This window comes from Danio aesculapii, chromosome 15 (genome assembly GCF_903798145.1).
Source record: "Danio aesculapii chromosome 15, fDanAes4.1, whole genome shotgun sequence".
In the NCBI taxonomy this organism is placed as follows: Eukaryota; Metazoa; Chordata; class Actinopteri; order Cypriniformes; family Danionidae; genus Danio; species Danio aesculapii.
In genome coordinates, this window is record NC_079449.1 from 26,970,694 (window position 1) to 26,995,940 (window position 25,247).

Genomic DNA, 25,247 nt, shown 5'->3' on the forward strand with positions numbered 1-25,247 from the left:
GGCTTGAGCCAGAAATGCATCTCACTTCAATAATTCACATTACACCTCCGTCTTACACGGAGTTTGGCCTCGTCACCTTTGCTTGAACCCATCTCAGTTTTGCGACAGCCCCCCGTCAGTGCTTTAAATCCATATTTGGCTCTGCAAGCCTCAACCCTTAAGCAGGTTAGCGAGGTCTCGTCTCTATAATGCAGGAACTATGTCTTCGCCCACCGCTCCCTCCGCTCACACTGTCAGTACAAAAGCAATCCATCATTCCTCCATGCTTTTCCAAGGACATACTATTGTTTTACTCTGCGGCAGAGCGGGATTTCACCCACAGCCAAACCACTGAGCTCAGCACGGCCGCCTGAGAGCACAGACGCAATTACTGCAGTGCGCAATGCAGATGAGATGCGCTTGGCTCGCGTACATTGGCATTTTCATACAGCACCTCTCTTGGCCATTGTGAATGGCACGTGGAAGCTGATTTTGTGTGCTTTTGTGTTTGAAAGGTACTTCGCCAATGAGCCGTTCGCAGACTTGCACCGGGTCGAGGGGCTCAGAGGTGTGTTTGTGGCCACTTTGATCAATGGATCCGTCAGCGAGGACAACATGAGGTCCGTCATCACGTTTGATAAAGGAGGAACCTGGGAGCTTCTTCAGCCTCCAGCGGCCGACAGTCTCGGAGGAACTATAGACTGCCAGGTATATTAGGATCATCGATCATCTTGTATGAATTGGAGAATTCAGCCAATAGTGGGGGGTTTTATTCTTTTATTTATTTTATTATGGTTTGATAAAAAGTTTTTTGTCCCATTGAGCTGTTTTAGTGTATTCTGTATGGAAAGTCTGTACTGTAAAGAGTTGAAATTGTCTGGCCCTGCAAGTATAGGCATAAGATGCTCTGTGCTTCTTTAACCATTCAGATCACAAGCTACAGTAGTAAGCAAAATGCCACTGTAACAGATTGCACTGTACATGAGTGATCATTGCAGCACTTCTGATTAGTAGGGGTGCAGAGATTTGCCTTTTCAAATTGAATTTAAATTTTCTTAATGCATAATTAGATTATGGGAAATAAGTATTCAACATGTCATCATTTTTCTCTGAAAACATATTTCTAAACGTGCTGCTGTTGACTTGAAATTTTCACTAGATGTTGATAACAACTAAAGAAATCCATGTATGCAAAGAAAACTAATCTAATTCGTTTACAAATTAAGTTTTGTGTAAGTAAATGAAATGGTACAGGGGAAACGTATAGAACACATGAAGAAAGGGAGGTGTAGAACAGCAGTGAAAGCCCAGACAACAGCTGAAATCTCTCAGTAGTTAGAAAGCAACCCTTTGCCATTCGTCAACGTAAATTCATATTAGCTGCTTCAGTCCAACATCTACATTTGCAGGATGATGAAGCCAGCGTGGACATTTCAGCAAGACAATGATATAAACCACAGCCAAGGAAACTCTCAAATGATTTAAGAGAAAGAAAATCAAACTGTAGAATGGCCCAGCCAATCACCTGACTTAAATCCAATAGAAAACACAAAATAAAGCTCAGATTTAATAGACTACTCACAGAACCATCAAGATTTTTAAACTCTGTGGAAGTCTGTGAAAAAACTCACACCTGAGGAATTCATGTGACTTCATTCTCCATATGAGAGGCGTCTTTAAGCTGCCATCACCAAAAAAAGCCTGTCAACAGCTTCTTTAGAAATGTTATTGGCAGGAAAAAACATGACACGTTTAGCACTTATATCCCCCACTGTACATCAATACACAAATAAGTCCAAATTATTAGCCCTCAGCCCCCTGTGAAATTATTATTCTTTTTAAAAAATGTCCAAAGTCTTGTTTAACGTTGTTGTTTTCTTTAAATAATCTGAAACACAAAAGTTTGAAATTTGAATAACTTATTTCTAATACCTAATATTTTGTCTTTGCTATAATGATAGTACATCATATTTTTCTAGTTTTTTTTTTTTTGGAAGATTCTAGTATTCAGTTTAAATTGTAAATTAAAGGCTTAACAAGGTTTATTGGACTAACCAGGGAAGTTATGTTAATTAGGCAGGTCACTGGACACTGCTTTGCTCTGGAGCCCAAAGAAAAAAAATGTATTTCTTAAAGGGATAGTTCACCTAATTCCCTTTTCCATAGTAGGAAAAAACAAAAACTATAGAAGTCAGTGGTTACAGGTTTCAGCTTTCTTCACAATATCTTTTGTGTTCAACAGAAGAAAGGCAGTCAAACAGGTTTTGAACAAGTGAAGGGAGAGTAAATGATGACAGAATTTTCAGTCTTGGGTGAATTGTTAATTTACAGGGGCTAATAATAATGTTGACATTGAGTTTTAAAAATTATTTAACCGCTTTTATTTCAGTGAAACTAAAAGAAATAGGACTTTCTCCAGGAGAATTTTTTTTTGAAATTGCTGTGAACATTTTCTTGCTCTAAAAATTTTTAGATAACAGTTGAAAAAGAGAAAAAAAAAATCACAGGACACTATTAATTTTGCCTTCAACTGTGCATATATTTTTGACATTTGACAAAGGTTTAATGATAAACTGTGTTTTGAACTGAAAAATTTGTTTATATGATGTGAACTTTATTTAACATTATATTAAATAAACATGAATTTAATATTTAGAAATATATTTAAAGAATTTAGAAAATCTTTAATATCACTAAGTAATTAATGTGCTCATCTCTATCGTGTGTGTGTGTGTGTGTGTGTGTGTAGACTCTTCCCTCTGTGCTCTATTTTATCATGTGGTTATGAAGCTGTGGTTTTTTGTTTGTAAAATGTAAGCCAGAGGTGATGGTGGGGAATTTTGCGAACGTAGTAAGAAGTTGTTATTTCCTGTTTGTGCACTTTTTATCTTCATTTATATCATATTCACAATCACTCTCTCTTTCTATCAGCTGGACAGTGGCTGTTCCCTTCACTTGGCTCAGCGATGGAGTCAGCTGTTGAATATTCAGCTGCGCAGGATCCCTATTCTGTCCAAAGAGTCTGCACCTGGTCTCATCATGGCGACAGGTGGGCCACGAGACCGCGTCTCTGCTCTGCAGTTAAACACCTCTCTCACCTACACTATATGCATGAGAGAGAGGAAATGCGAGCAAATTAGCTGCAAGTTCTGCGCTTTCCTGTTTGTGCTGCCTTGCTCTTATTAACCCGAGTCCCTTCAGAGAACATGGTAAACAGTGGGAGCTCAAGTGCACGAGGCTGACTTTTTGAGTTCATGCCTGCTGGAAAACATTGATTTAGCTCTCATAGGAAAGCACTTGCTCGCTCTCGTATGGCTCTCTCTTCCTCTGCCAACCGCAGCCAGACCTTTAATTAAATGATTATCAGATAATGTGCATGCATGAAGACGAGAGGCGCAGGAGTCTTGTGAAAATGTCTGCCCGCTTCGCCTGCTATCGCTCCGGCGCAGATGTGCTAATTATTTGCACTTCACCCACTGGCTAATTATCACATACAAACACACCCTCGCACTCATTGACTTAGCCAGCCGAGAGCGGTCACGCAACCTCAACATTGTTCTCATTGCAAAAAAACGTGTTAAATGCTGCATATCTCTTTTAGGAAGATGAATATAAACAAAGTTCATTACCGCTCGCATTAATTAATGACTAAACCACCTGCAGTGACGCAGCAGAAAAACACATGTGGGTAGAGGAAAGGACAATGATAGTTCTAATGTAAGCAGTGCAAAAAAGGAGAGAGTACAAAATTATTGTCTAGACGAAGATTGGACCTGAAAAATCACATGTACATCAGTATTCACAGCCTTTGTTGATGCACCTCTGGCAGCAATTACAGCCTTAAGTCTTTTTGAATATGATGCCACAAGCTTGGCACACCTGTCTTTGGGAATTTTTGCCTATTCCTCTTTGCAGTACCTCTCAAGCTCTATCAGGTTGGATTGGAAGCGACGGCATACAACCATTTTCAGATCTCTCCAGAGATGTTCAATAGGATTAAGGTCTGGGCTCTGGCTGGGCCACTCAAGGACTTTCACTGAGTTGTTGTGAAGTCAGTCCATCGATATTTTGGTGGTGTGCTTTTGGTCATTGTCCTGCTGGAGGATAAACCGTCGCCCCAGTCTGAGGTCAAGAGCACTCTGAAGCAGGTTTTCATTCAGAATGTCTCTGTTCATTGCTGCATTCATCTTTCCCTCTGTCCTGACTAGTCTTCTAGTTCCTGCTGCTGAAAAAACATCCCCACAGCATGTTGCTGTGGATGGTATTAGCCTGATGATGAGTGGTGCCTGGTTTTCTCCAAACGTAATGCCTGGCATTCACTCCAAAGAGTTCAGTTTTAGTCTCATCAGTATAAAGAATTTTGTTTCTTATGGTCTGAGAGTCGTTCAGATGCATTTTGGCTAATTCCAGGCGGGGAGTGGCTTCCGTCTGGTCACTCTAACATATAGGCCTGATTGGTGGATTGATGCACAGATGGTTGTCCTTCTGTACGGTTCTCCTCTCTCCACAGAAGAACACTGGAGCTCAGACAGAGCGACCATCGGGTTATTGATCACCTCACTGACTAAGCCCTTCTTCCCCAATCACTCTGCTTAGATGGCCGGCCAGCTCTAGGAACAGTCCTGGTGGTTACAAACATCTTCCACTTACTGATGATGGAGGCCACTGTGCTCATTGGAACTTTCAGAGCAGCAGAAATTTTTCTGTAACCTTCCCCAGCCTTGTGCCTTGAGACAATCCTGTATCTGAGGTCTACAGACTATTTCTTGGTCTTCATGCTTGGTTTGTGCTTTGACATGCACTGTCAACCCTGGGACCTTATATAGACAGGTGTATGCCTTTTCAAATCATGTCCAATCAACTGAATTTACAACTGTGAACTCCAATTAAGCTGCTGAAACATCTCAAGAATGATCAGTGGAAACAGAATGTACCTGAGCTCAATTTAGAGCTTCATGACAAAGGCTGCGAATACGTATGTACATGCCAGTTTTCAGGTTTTTTTTTTTTTAATAAATTTGCAACAATTTCAAAAAAATGTTTGTTTTTCACATTGTCATAATGGGGTATTGTGTGTAGAATTTTGAGGAAATAAATGAATTTAATCCATTTTGGAATAAGGTTGTAACATTAAAAAATGTGGAAAAAGTGAAGCGCTGTGAAAACTTTACGGATGCACTGTATACATGTAAACTGTGTGTGTATGCATGTATATATATATATATATATATATATATATATATATATATATATATATATATATATATATATATATATGTATATGTATATGTATATATGTATATGTATATATAAATGTATATGTATCATGTGGCTCTTTAAAAAATGCATTTGCTAAAAAAATCATAAATGTCTCTTTGCAGAAAAAAGGTTCGCGACCCCTGTTCTAGGCTACTTGTTACAGAGATAGCATTGAAGAATTTGACAGGATTTTTTTTTTGGCCTTAGCTGTGTTTATTTTTCTTTCTGCCAATTGGGTCTCTTCTGTGGTTTAAATCTTAAGTTTCAGGAGCATATTCGAAGGGTTAGTTCACCAAATTGTTTTTGTAATTCTGTTATGAATTACTCATGTGTTTCAGGCCCTAGAGACCTTTGTTGGTCTCCGGAACGCTAATATTAAGATATTTTAGAAGAAATTCTAGAGTTCTCTTATCCTCCACAGCAATGGTCCAGGGATGTTCAAAGTCCAGAAAAGAAGCCAAAATTATTTTCTAAGCACTCCATGTGACTTCAGTGGTTCAACTATAATCATATGAAGCTCCAAGAACATGTTTGTGTAAAAACTACTTTGTTTTGCCAATGTCTACCATATCAGATCAGAATGCATGTTTACTATGGGAAATATAATGCTTGTGTGTTGCGCTGTGGACTCTAATGGCAGGACAAAATACTACATGTTGTAAATGCGAGCTGACAGAGGAGAGAATATATAAGCAAAAAAAGTTGAATTAACTTGTTGTATTTTTTGAGCACAAAAGTGTTTTCGGAGCTTCCTGTAATAACAGTCGAACCACACATCGAATTTTTTGCCAATGACTTGGAGGATGAGAGAACTTTCGGATTTCAGCTAAAGTATCTTAATTTCCAATGTTCCAAAATAATTTATCATTTAATCTATTTTAATGGAGCTATTGACAGAATTAAGAAGAAAAATGTGAACTAATCCCTACACTGTAAACTACATTACTAATATTATGTTGTCTGATGCACTTTGGAACTCACCTCCAAATTTAGAAAGGGCATGCACACAGAAAAGTTCAGAAACTCATGTTAAATTGTATATCATACAATTTTTTCATATATATAAAACAAGAGGACTCATTAAAGTGAGTCGTTGTCCACACAGTTTAGATGGTCTCTCCAAATAAAACAGATGTAAACATCTCTGACCGCACACAAAACAACTTTGCCACACAGATAAATCCAACCAGTGAGGGCCAGCAGCAAACCTTGAAATCCATCTGTCATCTCATTTCTTTCATTAGTGTTGTCCCTGGTGAAACAACCTCCACTAACTATGGTTTTCTGCATATATAGTCACCCAAAGAATACGAAAGTGCACATGAATTATAGATGAGACCAGAACAAACCTTGTGGGAAGTTGATTATAACAAATATTGATAATCCTTCCATATAATACTGACACACAATCCTACATCACAGAACATAAATATGTCATTTACATTTGTATTGAATGCCAGATATCAGTCATAATTTAGGCTCATGAGACATGACATCAGATGCAGTGTATATATTGATTAATGTATCATCTTTAGCGCTCTCTGTTTCTTCTGCACAGGATCTGTGGGAAAGAATATGGCCAATAAGCCCAATGTGTATGTGTCCAGTAGTGCAGGGGTCCGCTGGAGAGAGGTGAGAATTTTTTATTTATTTATTTTTTTTTACATTTTTATATTACATTTTACATATTTGATACTTTACATCTTAATATTTAGCTTTTTTCTTCTTTTTTTATTGCTTTTTGTTTACTATTGCTTTTCAGCATGTTTTAAATTTTTCTGACTTGACTTCTAGGGAAAATATAAATATATTTTAGCCTTTACTGTTTGTCCAAGTTATTCGGTTGTTACTAGATCAGATACGATTGCGGCCGGAAGTTAAAGATAATTATTTATATTATTTATTAAATGTCCCATTTATTGTGTTTTATTGACGTCTACCCCGTCTATCCCAACCCTAAACCCAACCATCACAGTAATGTAAAAACAGTAACTATACCGAGTATTATTTATGCTATCTATTAAATTACCCAATAAATTGTATTTTTTAACGTCTACTATGGAGTCAATGTAGGGCCATATATACTTGCAAATAAAAAATTCTATAAAACAAAGAAGAAAAAAAAAAAAAAAAATATATATATATATATATATATATATATATATATATATATATATATATATATATATATATATATTGAGCAAAATTTTTTTTTTAAAATAATGCAAATCTCAAAAAAGGGAAAATTGAGTTTTGAGAAATAAAAAGGAATTTTATAAACAAAAATAAAGAGCTTCAAATAAAAATCAAGTAGTGCAAAAAAATTAAATATTTGCAATTTTTAAAAAATAATAATATATTTGCTTAATTTTTTTTCCAGTATTGCCTTTACAAAACCTTTCAAGTCAATTGCAATGCTCATTTTAATAAGAGGTTTAATTTGCGAGTTTTACTGTTTGATGAGTTAAACGGCTTGAAACAAAGGATTCATGTATTTTACTTAGATTTAGATTAGATTTTTGACAGCGATTCATGGCTGATTTACTTTGTGCCACGATGTCTCCAGCTGATGACGTCGCTTTATAGGAGGCAGGCAGGTACTCGCTCCAGTTCCCGTTACTCCGCCTCCTTGTCAAAGGAGGGCCAGAAAGTGAAAGGCACAGAAACGTGATGTGCAAAAAGAAAAGCAGGATCATAAACTCATGGTTGACTGAAAAGCAAATCAAAATGAGCATTGCAATTGACTTGAGAGGTTTTGTAAAGGCAATACTGGGAAAAAATATTTAGCAAATATTAAAAAATATATAAAAAATTGCTAATATTTTATTTTTTATTTGCACTACATGATTTTTATTTGCAGTTCTGAGATTTGCATTATTTACATTTTTTTGTCATTTTTGTTTATTTTCATTCATTCATTCATTTTCTCTTCGGCTTAGTCCCTTTCGTCTCTTGTTGCAAGTATATATGGCCCTAGATTGACTCCATAGTCTACCCCAACCCTCAAACCAACTGTCACAGTACTGTAAAAATATCAATTATTGTTATACAGCATGATAAAAAAAATGCTGCTATATTGATGTGCATATCGCACTTCCAGCCTGCCGAGTATCTGATCTAGACTTTACAAAGTTATTCCTTGCCACCATTTCATATTTGCCAATTGCTAGTTAATATGTTATCTTTGCTACTGTGTAATACGTGTGAAGACTGTACAAAGTAACTATCATTAACAACACTCAACAATATTTGTATAATAATGACAGATACGTGAACATGTATCATCACTTTCAAATATCTTCATTTTTACAGTCCAGTTTCAGACTTATCCAGTTGGGAAATAGTTTCTTTAAAAAGCTCAGTATGCACAGGACAAAAAGCACTGACTCTTTGTGGGAGGGAGATCAAAACAAAGAGGAAAAAGATGCTTTTTCAAATGTATCTGGCTTAGTGTCGACATCCCTCTTATATAAACATCTTTTTTGGTCATGAATTATTGTACCTTGGACACTAGTTGCATATTCCATTGGTTCCTCTTTGTTATTAAAGTGGTATACAACACTACTGCTCACTACAATAGCATTTATTATATTCTCAGACTGTTTGAAAAGTAAAGCAGCCTTTGTGGATCCATGTAATGGATATATGTGTGTTGTTCAGGCTCTGGCTGGTCCTCATTTCTACACCTGGGGAGATCATGGAGGGATCCTGATGGCTATCGCACAGGGCGGCTCCAGCAAAACACTCAAGTCAGTAACCATTCAAGGATCCAGTGTCGCTCTGCCTTTAAGTAGATGTGTTGTCTGACGTTACAGAGATACTTGTCTTGTTCTCTGGTGGCTCAGGTACAGTACTAATGAGGGCGAGACCTGGAAGGAGTTCCAGTTCTCTAAACAGGAGGTGTATGTTTACCAACTGCTGACTGAACCGGGTGAGAAGAGCACCATCTTCACCATCTTTGGCTCATATGCTGACCAGAAGCACAGCTGGCTCATCGTCCAGGTCAATGCTAGTGATGTGCTCGGTAAGAGAACTGATCATTCTAATTGGTGCAAAATCGAAACACTTCATTGCAAACACCTTAGCAACGTTAATCGATTGACAAGTAGACACTAGATGCATTTTAATTTACTTCTGGTGTTTAAAACCCATCTCTCTTTCATTTTCTGACGAGGAACTGTCTACGTGCATGTGAATGTTTTGGCTTTTTCAGATCTTTTTATCTAATATTCTGCATACTTTTTCATTTAATATAGTTTCAAAATATAGGTTATCTTAGTAATAATATATTGTTTATTTCCTTCAATTCTGGTAGCATGAGTGTACATTATTGACTACATTGTGAGAACATCGGCATTTGCTTTTGCTTCTCACTCAGGGCTGTTTGGGGTAATGAGGGATTTGTCACTAATGGGAGGGTCTTTTCCCCTCTGATGACACGTACAAAGGAAGAATGTCAATCAAAGTGTTTCTGCAGACTAAAGTGTAATTATAAAAAATATTGGCTAGGTATAGGGCTGAGCGATAAAATCGGTATTTATTGACTGAACACTATTGTCAGTATGTCAATAATATTGTTCGGTATGAAGCACTGTAGCTTTAATATATTGTGGCTGCTGAGTGCGCACCTTGGAAGCAATGCCAACAAACTTTGGGTGTCTTTTCCGAATGCCGCGAACGCACGGCGATTCATGCAAGTTGAATTGTAAATAAATAAAAATAATGTAAGGATGGCATTTTGGTTTCTTTTCTTGTGCATTCCAGTCACTGGCTCCCCATCTCAAATTTTTTTTAGCATAGGGGTTATATAATCACTCAACTGTATCATTATTATTGACACCTTACAGATGTTGATCTACCTTTACCATTGCACACACGTTGTAGCATTTTATTCATCAAGTTTAAGAGTCTCTTTAACACTTATGTTTATTTTATTATAAAGAGAATCTATAAAGAGAGCTATAAAGAGATCAGATATTTTGTTTAAATATTTTTGTTTTTGACTATTAAAACTATTTGCCTTCGTAATGTTGGTTAAATAAAATAAAGTGGTTAAATAACAAAAATCCCAATATTCCTAAATGTATTGTTAAAAAATATTCAATAATTATCGATACCAAATGATATGAAACATGATATCGTGATGATTTTTATAACCCTAGCTGGATATATTCACTCACTTTTACCACACAACTGTGTTTACCCCCCTTATAAAAGTGAATTTGCGTAGTAGATCCCTTTAAAATATACATCTGATGTTTTGCGTGTTTAGGTGTGCCTTGCTCAGAGGGCGACTATAAACTGTGGTCTCCCTCGGACGAGAGGGGCAATGGCTGTCTGCTCGGCAGGGAAATGGTGTACAAGCGCCGCTCTCCTCACGCCACCTGCTTTAATGGCGAGGACTTTGACAGGCCCATCTCTCTGTCCAACTGCTCCTGCACGCGTCAGGATTATGAATGGTATGAGCTGAAATGAGTTCTGTCTTCTCATGTTTCTTCTGAATGCACAATCAATATTCACTGTTTTGTTGTGTCATCTCTGTCTGACCCCAGTGACTATGGGTTTAAACTGAGCGAGGATCTGTCTCTCGAGGTGTGTGTGCCTGATCCTGAGTTTTCTGGAAACCTCTACGCCCCGCCAGTGCCATGTCCAGTGGGCACCACTTATCATCGCAGCAAAGGGTGAGAATGCTGCTTATATACACTAGATTTTTTTTTCTAGAATTTTTGGTTTTGTTTTTGCTCTTAAACATGATCCAAAATCATTTTGAGCAATTACATAACACAGCTGTTTTCAAAACATCTACTTACCTCAGCATGATTCACATTAGTAAGCTTATAAATATGCTTTCTAATTTGAGTGGTACTGGTTAGTTTTCACAAAAAATAAAAAAATAAAATTGTGCCGCTGTCCTTTTTTGCATCTTTGTCTCATATACATACAGACAAATTATTAAACTTAGCAGTTTCTTTTTGGACCCTTTTCACAAGACGTTGACGTTAAGACATGTTTAACGGTTATCATAATTTTAAATTTATGATTTTTTTTTAAATGTATGAACATTTCTATGCATTCATGTAAGTCAGGGCTATTCAATTGGCGTCCCGCGAGGCAATTTGTTCCGGCCCTCCAAATAGTGTGACCAAGACATCAAAAATATATTTAGTTCAGTCGAAAAACGGACGCTATAGTTATGAAGTGACATGCGTCTGTTCAATACAGCACGAGCTGCAGTTAAAGGCTGCACAGAGCGTAACTCAACGTTTTGCAAGTTATGGCAACTGTGCGTTAGTTTTAAGTTCTGAGCTTATACACGAAGGCTAATATGCACACACACTGGATTAACTATATCAGCGAGCCATTCATATATTGCATCTTTTCTGTGCACAAGTTTATTATTTCTAATATTAGAATATATGCCAATATGCGTGCGCAAGCGGAGCGCACCTTCCAGACACACCTAGTAAAAAACATCTCATGCCGTAGTGGTGAGAGTTGTGCGTGGCTTTCAGTGCAATGTAAACAAAAGATATGTTCGACGAATTATTTCAAGTTATTAAACTGATTATGTATGTATGAACACAGATGATAACAACAGTTCATTTAAATATTTACCTAATATAAAGCTTAAATTTACATTAGACGTGATAATCGTGAAATCATGATTATTCTTCAGACTATAATCGTACAACCAAAATCTATAATTGTTGCATCCATAATTGTTATGCAGTTCAAAACATAACATATGAATGTGTCTGAATGTAGAAGAAGCCTACTTAGGCAATGCACTGCTTTTGTTGTGCTTTGAAATACATTTGAATGTTTGTGAAAAAAAAAAAAAAACACATTGTACAATGCACTGATATTATGTAGTTTCAAAATACAATATATTAACATTTTAATGTTGAAAAATACAACGTGGGTGTCATAAGAAGCAAAAATACAACATATGGGCTCTTATGCTGTTGTGTCATCACTCATATTGCAATTCATATCTCTCCGGCCCCTCATTTAGGATGCTTTTCATGAACTGGCCCCCATGACAAACTAGTTGAATAGCCTTGATATATGTATTATATTATCTTTGCGTTAAATTACAAAAAACTAATGACCGCTTATGTAAGGTGTTTGTGAGGTGTAAAAAGGGTCTATATGGCATCTAAATAGCAAGATAACAAGAGAATAGACTGTTGATAAATTATATTCTGCTGGTTACACCAATACACACTTAAGTATAGTAAAGCAACGTAGGTGTTGTTCATTTTTTATGTTGTTTAATAGATGTTGATCAACAATTTGAGAGCAAAGTATGACAGCAATAATAATCAGCACATTTTGATGTGCTACGGACTAAGCAGTTAGATTTAATTACCATTGGTACGTAGCCTGATGTGCTGTAATGCATGATCGACCGATATTTCTTTTTATGTGTGTGTTTAAGGAAGGACTTTTATTTTGACAGACTTGTCAGATAAAACTATTTAACAAAGTAATTAATATGTATATAAAAAATATCATAAAGATTGCTTTATTTATTAGTAAAGGCAAATAATACTTTCTCATTTGCTGTCAGCAATCAGCAAGTACACACATATCATTTAAACAAATCTTTGAAGTACTTTTAACAGTTTAACAATGAACATTTAATGTCACAAACCTTACAAACTTAGTCAGATCCAGTTGTGAGATCTTATAAACATGTAATTATATCCTGCATGATCACATCTCTGTGCAGATTGAATGCTGAAAGGCATTCAGTTCAGCTTCACTAGAGATGTGCAATCCATGAACTTTAGCATCATGATTTTAAATAATTCTGCTTTTTATGCATTTTCATATGCATATTCATATATTTTAGCTATGTGCTGTGTGTAAAATGACTATTACATTGACTTTATTTTAAAAAAATATGATAACCTATGCAAACAAACTATACCCAGAATACCGAGTGCTCTTTTAGTTAGTGTTTACTTCCTTGTATGTTTTTATGAAGTATTTATTTATTTGTGAAAAATAATTTGTCTTATAAGTTATACGTGTTTAAGTTTGTTTTGCAATTTTTTATAGATTAAGTTTTAAAACAATTTTAAATTATTAACAATTTTATTCAACTTATTAGCATTTTAATTATTTGTTTTATTTATTTAATAATACAAATACAGTTATATTAGCTAAATTTCAGCCATTGTCCCCCCTGACTTATAAGATATTACCATTGGCCTGTCTCAGATGGTCAGAACCAAGGTTACAATAGTTTTGGATTTTTCATTAGTTTTAGTTTCTATTTCGTTTTGACTTTTTGTTGTCAAATTCAGTTAGTTTTAATTAGTTTTTAAAGGTTGCTTTACTAATTTTTATTAGTTTCTATATTTTGAAATGACTTAGATTTAGTTTCGTTTTTATTAGTTTCAGTATTAGTTTTTTTTTTCTAAATAAGGATATTTGTTAAGTGCAAGATTCAAAATCAATAGAATAAATATTGTATAATAAAAACTCTTTTTTTGAAACCTGTATTTAGAGGACACATGAACACTATCATCTACCACTACCATCTACCCATCCTCAAATTCAAATCCAGCAGCCAACAAGATAGCAGCCTTAAGTACAATATGTGTGCAAGGCTTCTCTGAGATTAGATACACAGTAGTGATGGGAAGTTCAGATATTTAACACAGATGTTAGGACATACTAAAATGTAGTCAGCAATAGTAATTTCAGTCAGTTAAAACATCACCATGATCTAAAAAATGTCTTTACAGTAACGTTTTGTAACCCAACTGAAGCACGATTCACTTATTTAAATTCCATTACGATTTTCTGTAATGAAATATACTTACTTTTTTCACCAGATCCTCTCACTTAAACCCTCGGTTTACCCGCGGTGTGCTGTTTAGTTCAGTCACAGCAGGCTGTCGTGTACTTTGTGTTCGGTTCACTGAATCACGCATGCGCAGTATTATCGTTTAACCGCTTCTCAAATGTGATCTCAGTGTAACGTTACTGTTTTAATAATTGAATAAGAGTATATATTGGATTATTTCGAGACAGAGGTGGGTATTAGGCTTGTTAAAAAGTAAGTAGTTTGCGGATAAGTGCTTACTGGAGACGCGAATCGTTTCAAATGATTTAGTTCATTTTGGTGAACTCGTTCAACCGGTTCTCTCCGGTTAACAAGATTCGGTTAAAAAGATTCATTCGCGATCGCGATACAGAAATAAAACCCATTATTAGGCTAAAATGTGTTAAAGTAATAGTTTTTAGTGCCTGTAATGCTGTCACCGTGCTGCTGTCATGTACACTCGTTGTTTTTGTCGCGGGAGCAACAGCAAGGATGACTGGAGGGGAACCGGCTCGATGGCGGCAGGATTACAGACTCTGAGGTGCCGTACGGGTCAAACACCTGCAGCGCGAATTATATATTTACTTCTAAACGGCTTACAGTAAGATCATGTATTAAATACATTTACAAATACGAAAACAAAGGGGGGTTTTGCTATAATTTTAGTTAGTTTCAGTTAGTTTTGTATGTACACAATACAGTTTCAGTTAGTTCCAGTTTAAAAAAAAACTTGTTTTTTTTATATTTCAGTTAACGACAATTATTTAAAATTTTTGTTTTCGTTTTCTCGTTAACTATAATAACCTTGGTCAGAACAAAAGCGACAGAAATGTTACTTAGTTTTTCAGATGACATTTTCCAGTGAAAAATTCTCAAAACATTATATCCATCTGCCCAAAAAAAAAAAAAAAACCGGCAAAAAAACTGGTAAAAAACGGCAAGTGGTTTCAAACAGAGATGGCTACAAAGAGGACAAAACATGCTGGGTTCACTCCAAACATGGAATAAGTATTTGCGCAAGTAAATTACATACAAAGTCAATGTAAACGCACAAATAGAGGCAAATTATCACTGCGTGATCTGAATGACGTCTAATGCGCAATGTGTTTACTGTGAACTTGCAGAATTCACCCTCAATTGGGCCTACAATGCAAGTTAAAATAATTAAAATCAAGTAAATTTACGGGGGATATTGTTCCATGAGTAAACCAGATTGAGTGGCGTATCGTTTCACGTCTGATGTGAACTCAGCACTACAGACTGCAGCTTTAAAGAAATGAATAATAATTATAATAATAATAATTCCTTACATTTATTAAGTGCTTTTCTGGACACAAAACGCTTTACACATTGGGGGGGAATCTCCACATCCACCACCAGGGTGCAGCATCCACTGGATGACGTGACGGCAGCCATATTGCGCCAGACCAACCACCAGCTGATTGGTGGATAGGAGACAGAGTGATGAAGCCAATTATTCTATGAGGATGGTTAGGAGGTCCTTTTGGACAGTGGGCAAATTTGGTCAGGAAACCCTTACTCAGATTTTTAACGGCCAAAAATAAGTCAGGACCTCGGTTTGACGTCTCATCCGAAAGACGGTGCTCACTGAGCAGTATAGAGTCCCCCATCACTATTTGTGATCTCATTAACACCCCTTCCTGCAACACCCTAGCTTTTCCATGTGGTCTCCCATTAAGGGGCACAACCCTTCAGTGGGTGACCATGTGAGAGTTGCAGAGAGCTAGCTTCCAGCTAATAAAAAATAAAAAATACTTTTTAGCAAGAATTCATTAATTAAATTTGAACTCTTAATAGTAATATTGTATATTGTAGAGGTCACTTTGAAGAGTTGTCTTGTGTCTGTGAATCCAAATCAAATCTGTTGCCATTTAATGCTGAAATCAACAAGAAATACCAAGAGGGGGAATTGTATCGGCTCATTGTTCTCCTGGATCCAGATTATTATCCTCCACCATGAGCATCCGCCCGGGAGCATTATTAGATCTGCCTCTGCTGTGTCACCATGCATCTCTCCTCTCATTATCTGCTGTCGACAGGAGATTTATTTAGAACATGGACTTGAACCGAATTTAGCTGGAAGAGTTTAGATCTCTTGCTCAGTCAGTTGAGCTGAAGGAAATGAGGTTAATTATAATTAAATGGGGAAGTGATGTTAGTTCCTTTTATTTTGGAATGCACAATATGTTAGGAGCAGCTGTGAATTTGACGTGCTTAATAATTTGAGTAAGCAAAGTGAACACAACTTTTTTGGTGATATTTTTATCATATGTTATATCTTAAGCGATGATAGTTCTGATATTAATAAGCTAAAATTGAGACAGTTTTAATAAGTATCAAATAAACACAGTACAGTAATAGAAAAAATGGAAAAAATGATGTCTGGAATTAGATATTTTCACAATATTTGCATTCAATGACCTAACAAGTTTATTTAAACATCAAAATATTAGGAACACTATACTGCAATGATGAAAACACTGAATTTGGATAAAGTGTTTGAATGACAAAATTAAGTAAATAAGTAAAAAAAGGCAAATTACTTGCAAAAAAATGTCACTGGGATTAATAAGTTATTAATATTTCAGTTATTTTTATATTTGACTATCTGCCATTATGTGCATTCTTCATTGTGCATGTTGCCTTGATTATCACAAATGCAAAAACTAAAACATGGGACATATAAAAAGCATGACTTTCTGCAATATCATTGAATTTTAAAAGGTTTATTACAGAATATCAACTATAAGGTCCATTCCAGTCTATTGTACATTAAAAGTCAAGGAATTGTATGTTGTCTTTGTTCAAGGAATATCAGGAATTTTTGTTTATCATTTTAATTTTTACCTCCAGTTCATCGAAATATACTGTACAGTTAAAGTCAGAATCATTAGCCCCCCTGTTTATTTTTTCCTCCAATTTCTGTTTAACGGAGAGATTTTTTTCAACTAATTTCTAAACATAATATTTTTAATAACTGATTTATTTAATCTTTGCCATAATGACAGTAAATATTTTATTAAATATTATATATTTATTATATATATTCTAAAATATTTTACTAGATATTATTAAAGACACTTCTGTTGTAAAAAAAATAAATGAGTGAATATAGAGGAGAACCCAGTCCAGGAGACTCGAAACAAGCAGAATTCCTTTATTGAGACGTGTTGGTTAATCTGCAGTCAAACGGCATCTTCGAGAAGTCCATGTGTCTGCAGAGCCCTATTGGAGGTCTGCAGTCTGCGAGTTTTATCACAAGTCTGAATTAAGACAAAGATGTCCTCTCTATATTGTCTTAGGAGGAGGGGAGATGGCTAAACAAAGCATGCAAATTCAGTTTTGGAGTCAGCAGGGTAAATTGGCATATAGGTGTAGAAACCGGCCCAGCTACTGAGCACACAAGTTAATCAACAAAATGGTTTCTGTAGCATGAAAGCATGACCCGCAAATTATGTTCTGGAGACAGAAACCGCCTGACCAGTTGACCGAAAAGAGAAAACAAGTTACACAACCGTGCTGTGAAACTGACACTTTGCATTACTTTGGAATATAAATTTATATTCCCACACTTCTATACAGATTAAAGTGACATTTAAAGGCTTAACTAGGTTAATTAGGCTAACTAGGCATGTTAGGGTAATTAGGCAAGTTATTGTATAATGATGGTTTGTTCTGTAGACTATCAAAAAAAAAATAGCTTAAAGGGGCTAATAATTTTGTCCTTAAATAGTTTTCAAAAAATTTAAAACTGCTTTTATTCTAGCCGAAATAAAACAAATAAGACTTTCTCCAGAAGAAAAATGTCATCAGACATACTGTGCAAATGTCCTTGCTCTGTTAAACATCATTTGGGAAATATTAAAAAAGAAAAAAAAGTGGGGCTAATAATTCTGATTTTAACTTTATATAGTTTTTCTATGCCAATTTTTATTTTATTTAAAAAAAAATTTGGCTTATTGTTAGGCTGTTTTTCTTTTCCATGTTATTTCTTTCTCTCGTTAACTTAAGTCCAGTTCATTAGCAAATAATCAGGGGTATTTCTTGGCTACATTAATAAACATCAATATGTCAAAAATCCACAGGAAAGCAGGGGAATTTATTTGCATCTCATTACAGCATCACATAGTGTCAAGTTTAGACGTTTTTCTAATTTTCTGAAGTGAAATGTGTTTCATACTTATGATTGGCGTTTGCTCTGGCTCTTCAGGTACAGGAAGGTGTCTGGTGACAGCTGCACTGGTGGAGATGTTGAAGCTCGGCTGGATGGGGAAAACCTTCCCTGTCCTGTGGGAGGTACAGTGGAAAAATTCTCAAATAGTCATATACAAAAATAGTCATATTCTCTTAGCTTGTTTCAAGTAACACCACACAATCCAATGACAAGCAAGAAGAAGTTGAGTCACAGTTCACAGAACAGTCTTATAAAAACACTTGCTTTGAGATAGCATGTTCCTTGTTGAGATTGTAATCTAGTGATGTCAGTTATGAATTGAAATTAAAGTTATTTATTAATAGAGGTTATTTATTAGTTTTAGATTAATAAGAAAAAAAAACACATAAGTTGCTTCACAAAAAAAAAAAAAAAAGAATATGGAGAAATGGATAAACAAACAAGTCTAGTTTTATTTATATTGAGCTTTTAAAAGCAACAAAAGTTAAACCAGAGTACTGCATATTGAAAATAAGAATTAAGTCATTAAATTCATGTTTAAATAAACCTCAGAATAAAATTAATATAGTTTAAAAGTTTAATGCTAATTTTTAAACGCATGCTTGCTTTTTTTGAACAATTTTACATTGAATTGATAACAGTAACATAACAGTAACAGCATTTGTAATGTTACAGGGTGTCTGCAGGGTCTTAAAGTATTAAAAGTTGATAAATAAATATAGAGAAATTTAAAACCTTTAAAAGCTAAGACCTTTATTAAATGCTATTTTGCAAGCTATTAAATTTTATATCATTTTTGATTATGTATTGTATTGTATGCTAAAGTTTGCCTGAATTAAATCTGTGAATATCAGGATGCTGTGTAGTTTATATGAAATCAATGAAATCCTAGTGTTCATGCTCCTTTGTTTACTGCAGTAACCAAGGCAACACCATTATTTCTGCAGTATTATAGGAGCCAGCCTGCTGAATTAGCTAGAATTAATAGTTTATGAATAATGTTTTAGTTTTGGATAAATGTCTTACGTTATTATTTAGTAAATATACTGGAAGTTAAAATCTCGACAGTGCTTCCAGTTGAAAAGTGGTTATAAGGTCTTTAAAAAAATATTGAATTTCACTCTTTGATTCCTGTATATACTCTGAATTAGAGAAGATTTATGGAAGATTAAACCTTATCTGATCAGTGTTGTCTGCCTGGCGTGCACGCCTCACTTTCTCCTCACAACTGCTGCTCCATTCATAACAGCAGCGTATGACCGGAATTTACAGTATTTCGCCTAGCCTGCCCCATTACCGTAAATACTCTGCAGTTTACAACCATGCTTTTAGTCATTTTCACGTGGAACTGAGCTTTGCAGAGCAACAAATGTGTAGAACTGTAAAGGGGGCGGTATATAATGCAATAATCGTTTATCTCGATTAATGGTTTTTCATAATCGTTAGAAGCCAAAATCGAAATTGGATTTTCTATTAATTGCACAGCCCTACATACACAGCGCAGACACATGCACACATACAGACAGCGCACCCGTTTAGCTTTGCATGCACAGTTTTTGCACGCATATGTGAAAGGATACAGGTTAATCTCCTCTGCTGTATGCATATTCGTCATGTTAATGTACAAAATAAACCTGATTTAACGTCCACAAACCAGGATTGAAGCATCTTATTTTATAATTGTTCTGACACACGGCTGTGCTAATTAAGTGAATCTGAAGTAAATCGCTGTAATTCATTACACACATGCTCTGTTTTAAAACATTTTAAACTTGTAAAACTCACTCTTGATCACATTTGATGATGATTGATGATCCTAGCAAACTGAACAGACCTTTTATTCCTGGTTGCTTTGCGCTCGTCCTGTCTTGTTGATATGATTATATGCGTTACTAAGGAGACATGTTAATACGCAGCTGTCAATCAATATTGGTGGGTGGGGGGACCACACTCCTACGTCAAACTGCGGTCGGTCTGAAAACCGCTCCAATTGGTCCACCGTTTTTATGTTATTAAATTTGAAATAAAAGGACTGGGTGTGTTTATATCACCCCAATATGATGGTCTATACACTATACCTACACGTATGTCTGTCCAAACAGCTTGAAAAGTACATTTTTCACCATTATTAACCCCTTTAACTATATGTTTTTTCAATAGTCTACAGAACAAACCATCGTTATACAATAACTTGCCTAATTACCTTAACCTGCCTAGATAACCTAATTTACCTAGTTAAGCCTTTAAATGTCACTTTAAGCTGTATAGAAGTGTCTTGAAAAGTATATAGTAAAATATTATTTTCTGTCATCATGGTAAAGATAAAATAAATCAGTTATTAGAAATGAGTTATTAAAACTATTATGTTTAGAAATGTGTTTAAAAAATCTTCTATCTGTTAAACAGAAATTGGGGGAAAAAAATAAACGGGAGCCAATGATTCAGAGGGGCTAATAATTCTGACTTCAACTGTATACTGTATATATAGATTGTCAGTTTTCCTAACAAATTTCCAGAAAATAAGTCCCACATGGGCAAATTTGCATTAAGAGAAAACAAATGCACAGATAGCTCATTAAATTCATGCAGAAAATGTATAAATGGATAGGCTCTCGGTAGTCCTAGACAAAACAGGATGTTTTATTAAAAATATAATTATGCTCTGCTAACACTGTGGTGAGGTGTCTTGATGGACCCATTTCTGCTGTGATCCTTTACTCTGGCACCTGATATAGATTTAATTGAAATGCAATACATTGGTGCATCTGAAGATCAAATGAGGATAGTTTGGAGTGTGATCAAAGCCCCCTTAAGAGTTGCTGCTGTCTAGACTGGCTCTTCTCTCTGGCATTGTGGCGCTCAGCCACTTGACCACGCTTCAGTGCTCACGCTGATTGGCTCTCTTCTCCAGCTAGAGGATTCTGGGAGTAAATAAGAAGCCCTTTCAAAAGGCTTCAGTCTGAACCAGTGGGAGAAGAAAGGGATGTGACTCTCAGAGGGGCCATCAGTTTTCTTTTACAATTTGCAATGAAACAGAAAATGAAAGGCCTACTCTGAAGTTTGGAGGCGGTTAGCTAGAAACAACTCTAGTTTAGTGCCAATGAGTTTGAAATTAAAGCCACAACAAGGACAAATGGAGTGTTCAGGTGTGTATTTCTCTGGAGTGAGTCTTATTTTAATTCTTAACCGAGACCCGTTTTTTTTTGTGTGTGTGTGTGTTTCTTCAGAGAGTAATGAGTTTATCCTGTATGCTGTGAGGAACTCCATCCACCGCTATGACCTGGCCTCTGGCACAGACCAGCAGCTGCCTCTCACAGGTCTTCACGAGGCCGTGGCGCTGGACTTTGATTATGAGAAGAACTGCCTGTACTGGGCAGATATTTCGCTTGATACCATACAGGTGAATGAGCTTCTTTCAATCACATATTATAGGGATGCATGTCCTGTTGGTAACTGGAAAAAGCAACTTTTAAAATAATTATACATTTTCCATTTAATTGTAACATTGTCTATTAATATATTGTTAATCTTCAGCAAAGAAGTAATTAAAAATGTTAGTTTTCTTTTAAAATGTTAGTTTTACATTTATTTTAATTGTTACATTTTTTTATTATTCATTGTTCATAGTATGAATGCAGATTTAACAAATTTTTGCACCTCAATGTGAAATCAAATATTTACACAAATTGACTTAATTTTATGTGCAATAATATGACATTGATGAAAATATATTATTTTTGATAAAAATTTGGCAACACTGAAATAATGGTCCGTTAATTAATGTTAGTTAATGTATTTACTAACATGAGCAAACAATTAGTAATAGTTTATTATATCTTTGTTCACATTAAGTTAAATTGAATAAAATTTAAATTCATGTTAACTCACAGTGCATTAACTGATGGTAACAAGCACAACTTTGGATTTTAATAATGCATTAGTTAATGTTGAACTATGAATCATAAATGGTTAACAAGATTATTCAGCTTAGTTAATGTTAGTAAATAGATTAACTAATGGACAATTGTTCTAAAGTGTTACCAGATAGAATCTAGAAAATTAATAATAATAATAAAAATAATATATTAAAGGCACGATAATAAAAAAATTATTAAAACAACATAAATACAGTTATTTATTTTGCTGACTTAAGTGCATTACATTAACCCAAATGTTTCGAAGAATGTACAAATCTAGAGAAATAAGCTATTTTTTAATAGTGAAACAGTCCGTGTGTGTCCTCCATAGCCATGCTGATGACATCATACACACTCGATTTTAGGTTTTGTTTTCAAAAAACAAAGAAACACCAAGATATTTTAATGTCGCATGTTTTATTAGACTGCATTAGTAGCATTATAACAGAACTCTAAAATGACTTTAATAATTTATTTGTTATTTTTTATTTGTTATTTGTTTATTTATTTGTTATTTGTAAATTTTCACATTTATTGTATAGGACAGTAGAGTTGAGAAAGTGTGGGGAGCGGAACTGATCCCTCAGTGCTATTTATTGATTCATTTAACCACTAGGCTATCAGCGGTGACGATCCAGAAATGTATTTAGTCTGATAAAACAGAGCTGCTGCTTCCCCACATGATCACAAGTGGTTGATTTTGGCATAATAAAAGCTGATCTGCTTTTGTGCATTGTCGTACTTGTCTCTCATCAGCAAATGCAAAAAAACCTTACTCTGCAGTGTTTCTTCTAGGATTTTCTCCAGCTGTGGCGGCAGGCCTTTTTTACACCGATCTACTAACTACCTGTGTCGTTATTTCAATGACAAATGTCGTGAGCACAGTATTAGAAGTCGAGATTGCATTTATGTAATAGCCTACGAGCATGTGGATCTCTTTGCTTGCATGCCGATTTTTTCTGCTCGTGCGCAAAACTTCTTGCACACGCCTCCTCAAATATAAGCTGCTTTAAGAGCGCGCAGATCTTCTTGTGCGCTCTCAAATAAACACTGCTGAGGTGCGATTTAGCGCGTTTATGTAACGAGTATGTCTCCAGCATTTATTAGATTTGCTAGGAATGTTTATGAATGCCTCCGGTATTAATCCATCCTGAAATAAAATAAAACGGCTATACATCATGTTTGCTGGCCTCACGTATCACGCACCTGTCACTGTCAGCCAGTCAGTCAGTGAGTACGTAACCTTAAAGGGTTAATCAAATGACACACAGCACTACTACGGTTACAGAAAAGTTCACGCTGTTATAATTCACTTACCTTTTAATACGTTTTGGTGCGATTATCACCCGCTATTAAAAAAATTTAATGTTTTGAATGAGAAGCTGTAATGTAGCCATGGCGGGATGAATCTTGGCGTGGCGCACCGCCATAGAAGAATGAATGTAGCTGAAACCATGCTCTGCTTCATACTACATGATAATACGTTTTGAATACTTTAGCTCATAAATGACCAGGATTTCTGACCATGAGTCCACAATTCCATACAAAGACACGACGCCATCAAACTGTTTTTGTTTGTCATGAATGTCCGCCATCTAGCAGTTAAAATAACATATTATGGCTTTAAGTCTGTCTGTTCTTGTCTTGCAGAGACTGTGTTTGAATGGTAGCTCTGGACAGGAAGTGATTGTCAAAAGGGACTTGCAAAATGTGGAGGCGCTGTCGTTTGACCCCATCAGTCGATTGCTTTATTGGGTGGATGCAGGTGCTCAGAAGATTGAGGTAATTTAAGGTTAAAACCCCTTCAGTATTATCAGATGTAGCGGTTCATTCATGAAATCATCCTCACTCTGTCTGTATTTCAGGTGTCCAACTCTGATGGAGACCTGAGACGCACTCTGGTCAACTCTTCAGTGGTGGACCAGCCTCGAGCCCTGGCGCTCATGCCGGCAGAAAGGTGTGAATTTTTATTTTTATTTATTTTTTCCAGCATAATGTCTCTTTAATCTTAGTTTTTTTACAGAATTTAGATTTTTATTGAAATTGTCTAACATATCGGTTTAAGGAATAGGTTATCTGCTGATATTAGAGATTTATTGTGTAACATGGATCGGTTATCGGCTGATATTTGAGAAGTTGTTTATTGTATCATATCTGTAATGCATCACTTATCGGCTGATATTAAAGAACTGTTTTTATGTGTCAAATATATTTGTACCTTGTATTGATTATTAGCTGACATCAGAGAAATATTTTTTATTGGTAAATGCTTTATATATTAGTGTTTTGTTTCTGTTATCAGCTTGTATTCGGGAGTTTTTATATCAGTTATATCTCCAGGTATTGGTTGTCAGCTTATAGTAGAGAAATGTTTTTTAATCCGGTATATCGGTATCATGTATAGGTTATCAGCTGATATTCATTTTTTTGTAGTGAATAGGGTATATGTCAAAGTATGCTAATAGGATTTTAATTTGCCAGTAACCTGGGTTAAGCATTTCCGTTGAACTGTATGCCATTGCAAAATCGGCGTGTTTGAGGTCTGTTTTCTTTAAACATGAGCGATCTCCACTGGCTGAGTGATATCCGATATAAAGTGGGTCTCAGATTGTACAAGAAGCACTGCAGTAAATTACATTTTCTATCGCCATGTCTTTATAATATGAGCATTTATTTTACCCCAGTATATTCAATGGAGCTTCTGCGCTAGCCTGCCGATTCTGACAGGCACGTGCGAGTAAACGGCTTTTTGTCTCGTTTTACGCTTGAGCAACTAAATGAATGCCAAAGTCTATTTAACTGATTGTATTTTAATTACATTACAACATAGATGCTGTAAAAGGAATCGTATAAAATGGAAGAAACTCAAAATAACAGGTCACCGGAAGTTTATCAGTATGGGAACAACACTAGCTCGGCATATGCCCTATTGGCTTAATATACTAGTATAATTTATCAGTTATCAGCTATATATGATATAGTTTTTTAGTTTTTTATTTTATTGATATATCTGTTCCATAGTATTAGCTGACATTAGAGTATTTTTATTGAAAATGCT

General features: G+C 35.5%; 1 protein-coding gene across 4 annotated transcripts in view; it reads left to right on the forward strand.

The window, feature by feature from the left end:
- sorl1 (sortilin-related receptor, L(DLR class) A repeats containing) overlaps positions 1-25,247 on the forward strand; it is a 142,393-nt gene that overhangs the window by 67,124 nt on the left and 50,022 nt on the right. For all 4 annotated transcript variants that reach the window (XM_056474295.1, XM_056474297.1, XM_056474296.1 and 1 more), the window contains exons 9-19: positions 495-687; positions 2,911-3,028; positions 6,797-6,870; positions 8,899-8,987; positions 9,084-9,262; positions 10,511-10,697; positions 10,791-10,919; positions 18,309-18,394; positions 21,500-21,672; positions 23,840-23,971; positions 24,055-24,146. In XM_056474295.1, the coding sequence (XP_056330270.1) occupies positions 495-687; positions 2,911-3,028; positions 6,797-6,870; positions 8,899-8,987; positions 9,084-9,262; positions 10,511-10,697; positions 10,791-10,919; positions 18,309-18,394; positions 21,500-21,672; positions 23,840-23,971; positions 24,055-24,146 (1,452 nt within the window). The remainder of the gene's footprint in view (positions 1-494; positions 688-2,910; positions 3,029-6,796; positions 6,871-8,898; positions 8,988-9,083; positions 9,263-10,510; positions 10,698-10,790; positions 10,920-18,308; positions 18,395-21,499; positions 21,673-23,839; positions 23,972-24,054; positions 24,147-25,247) is intronic.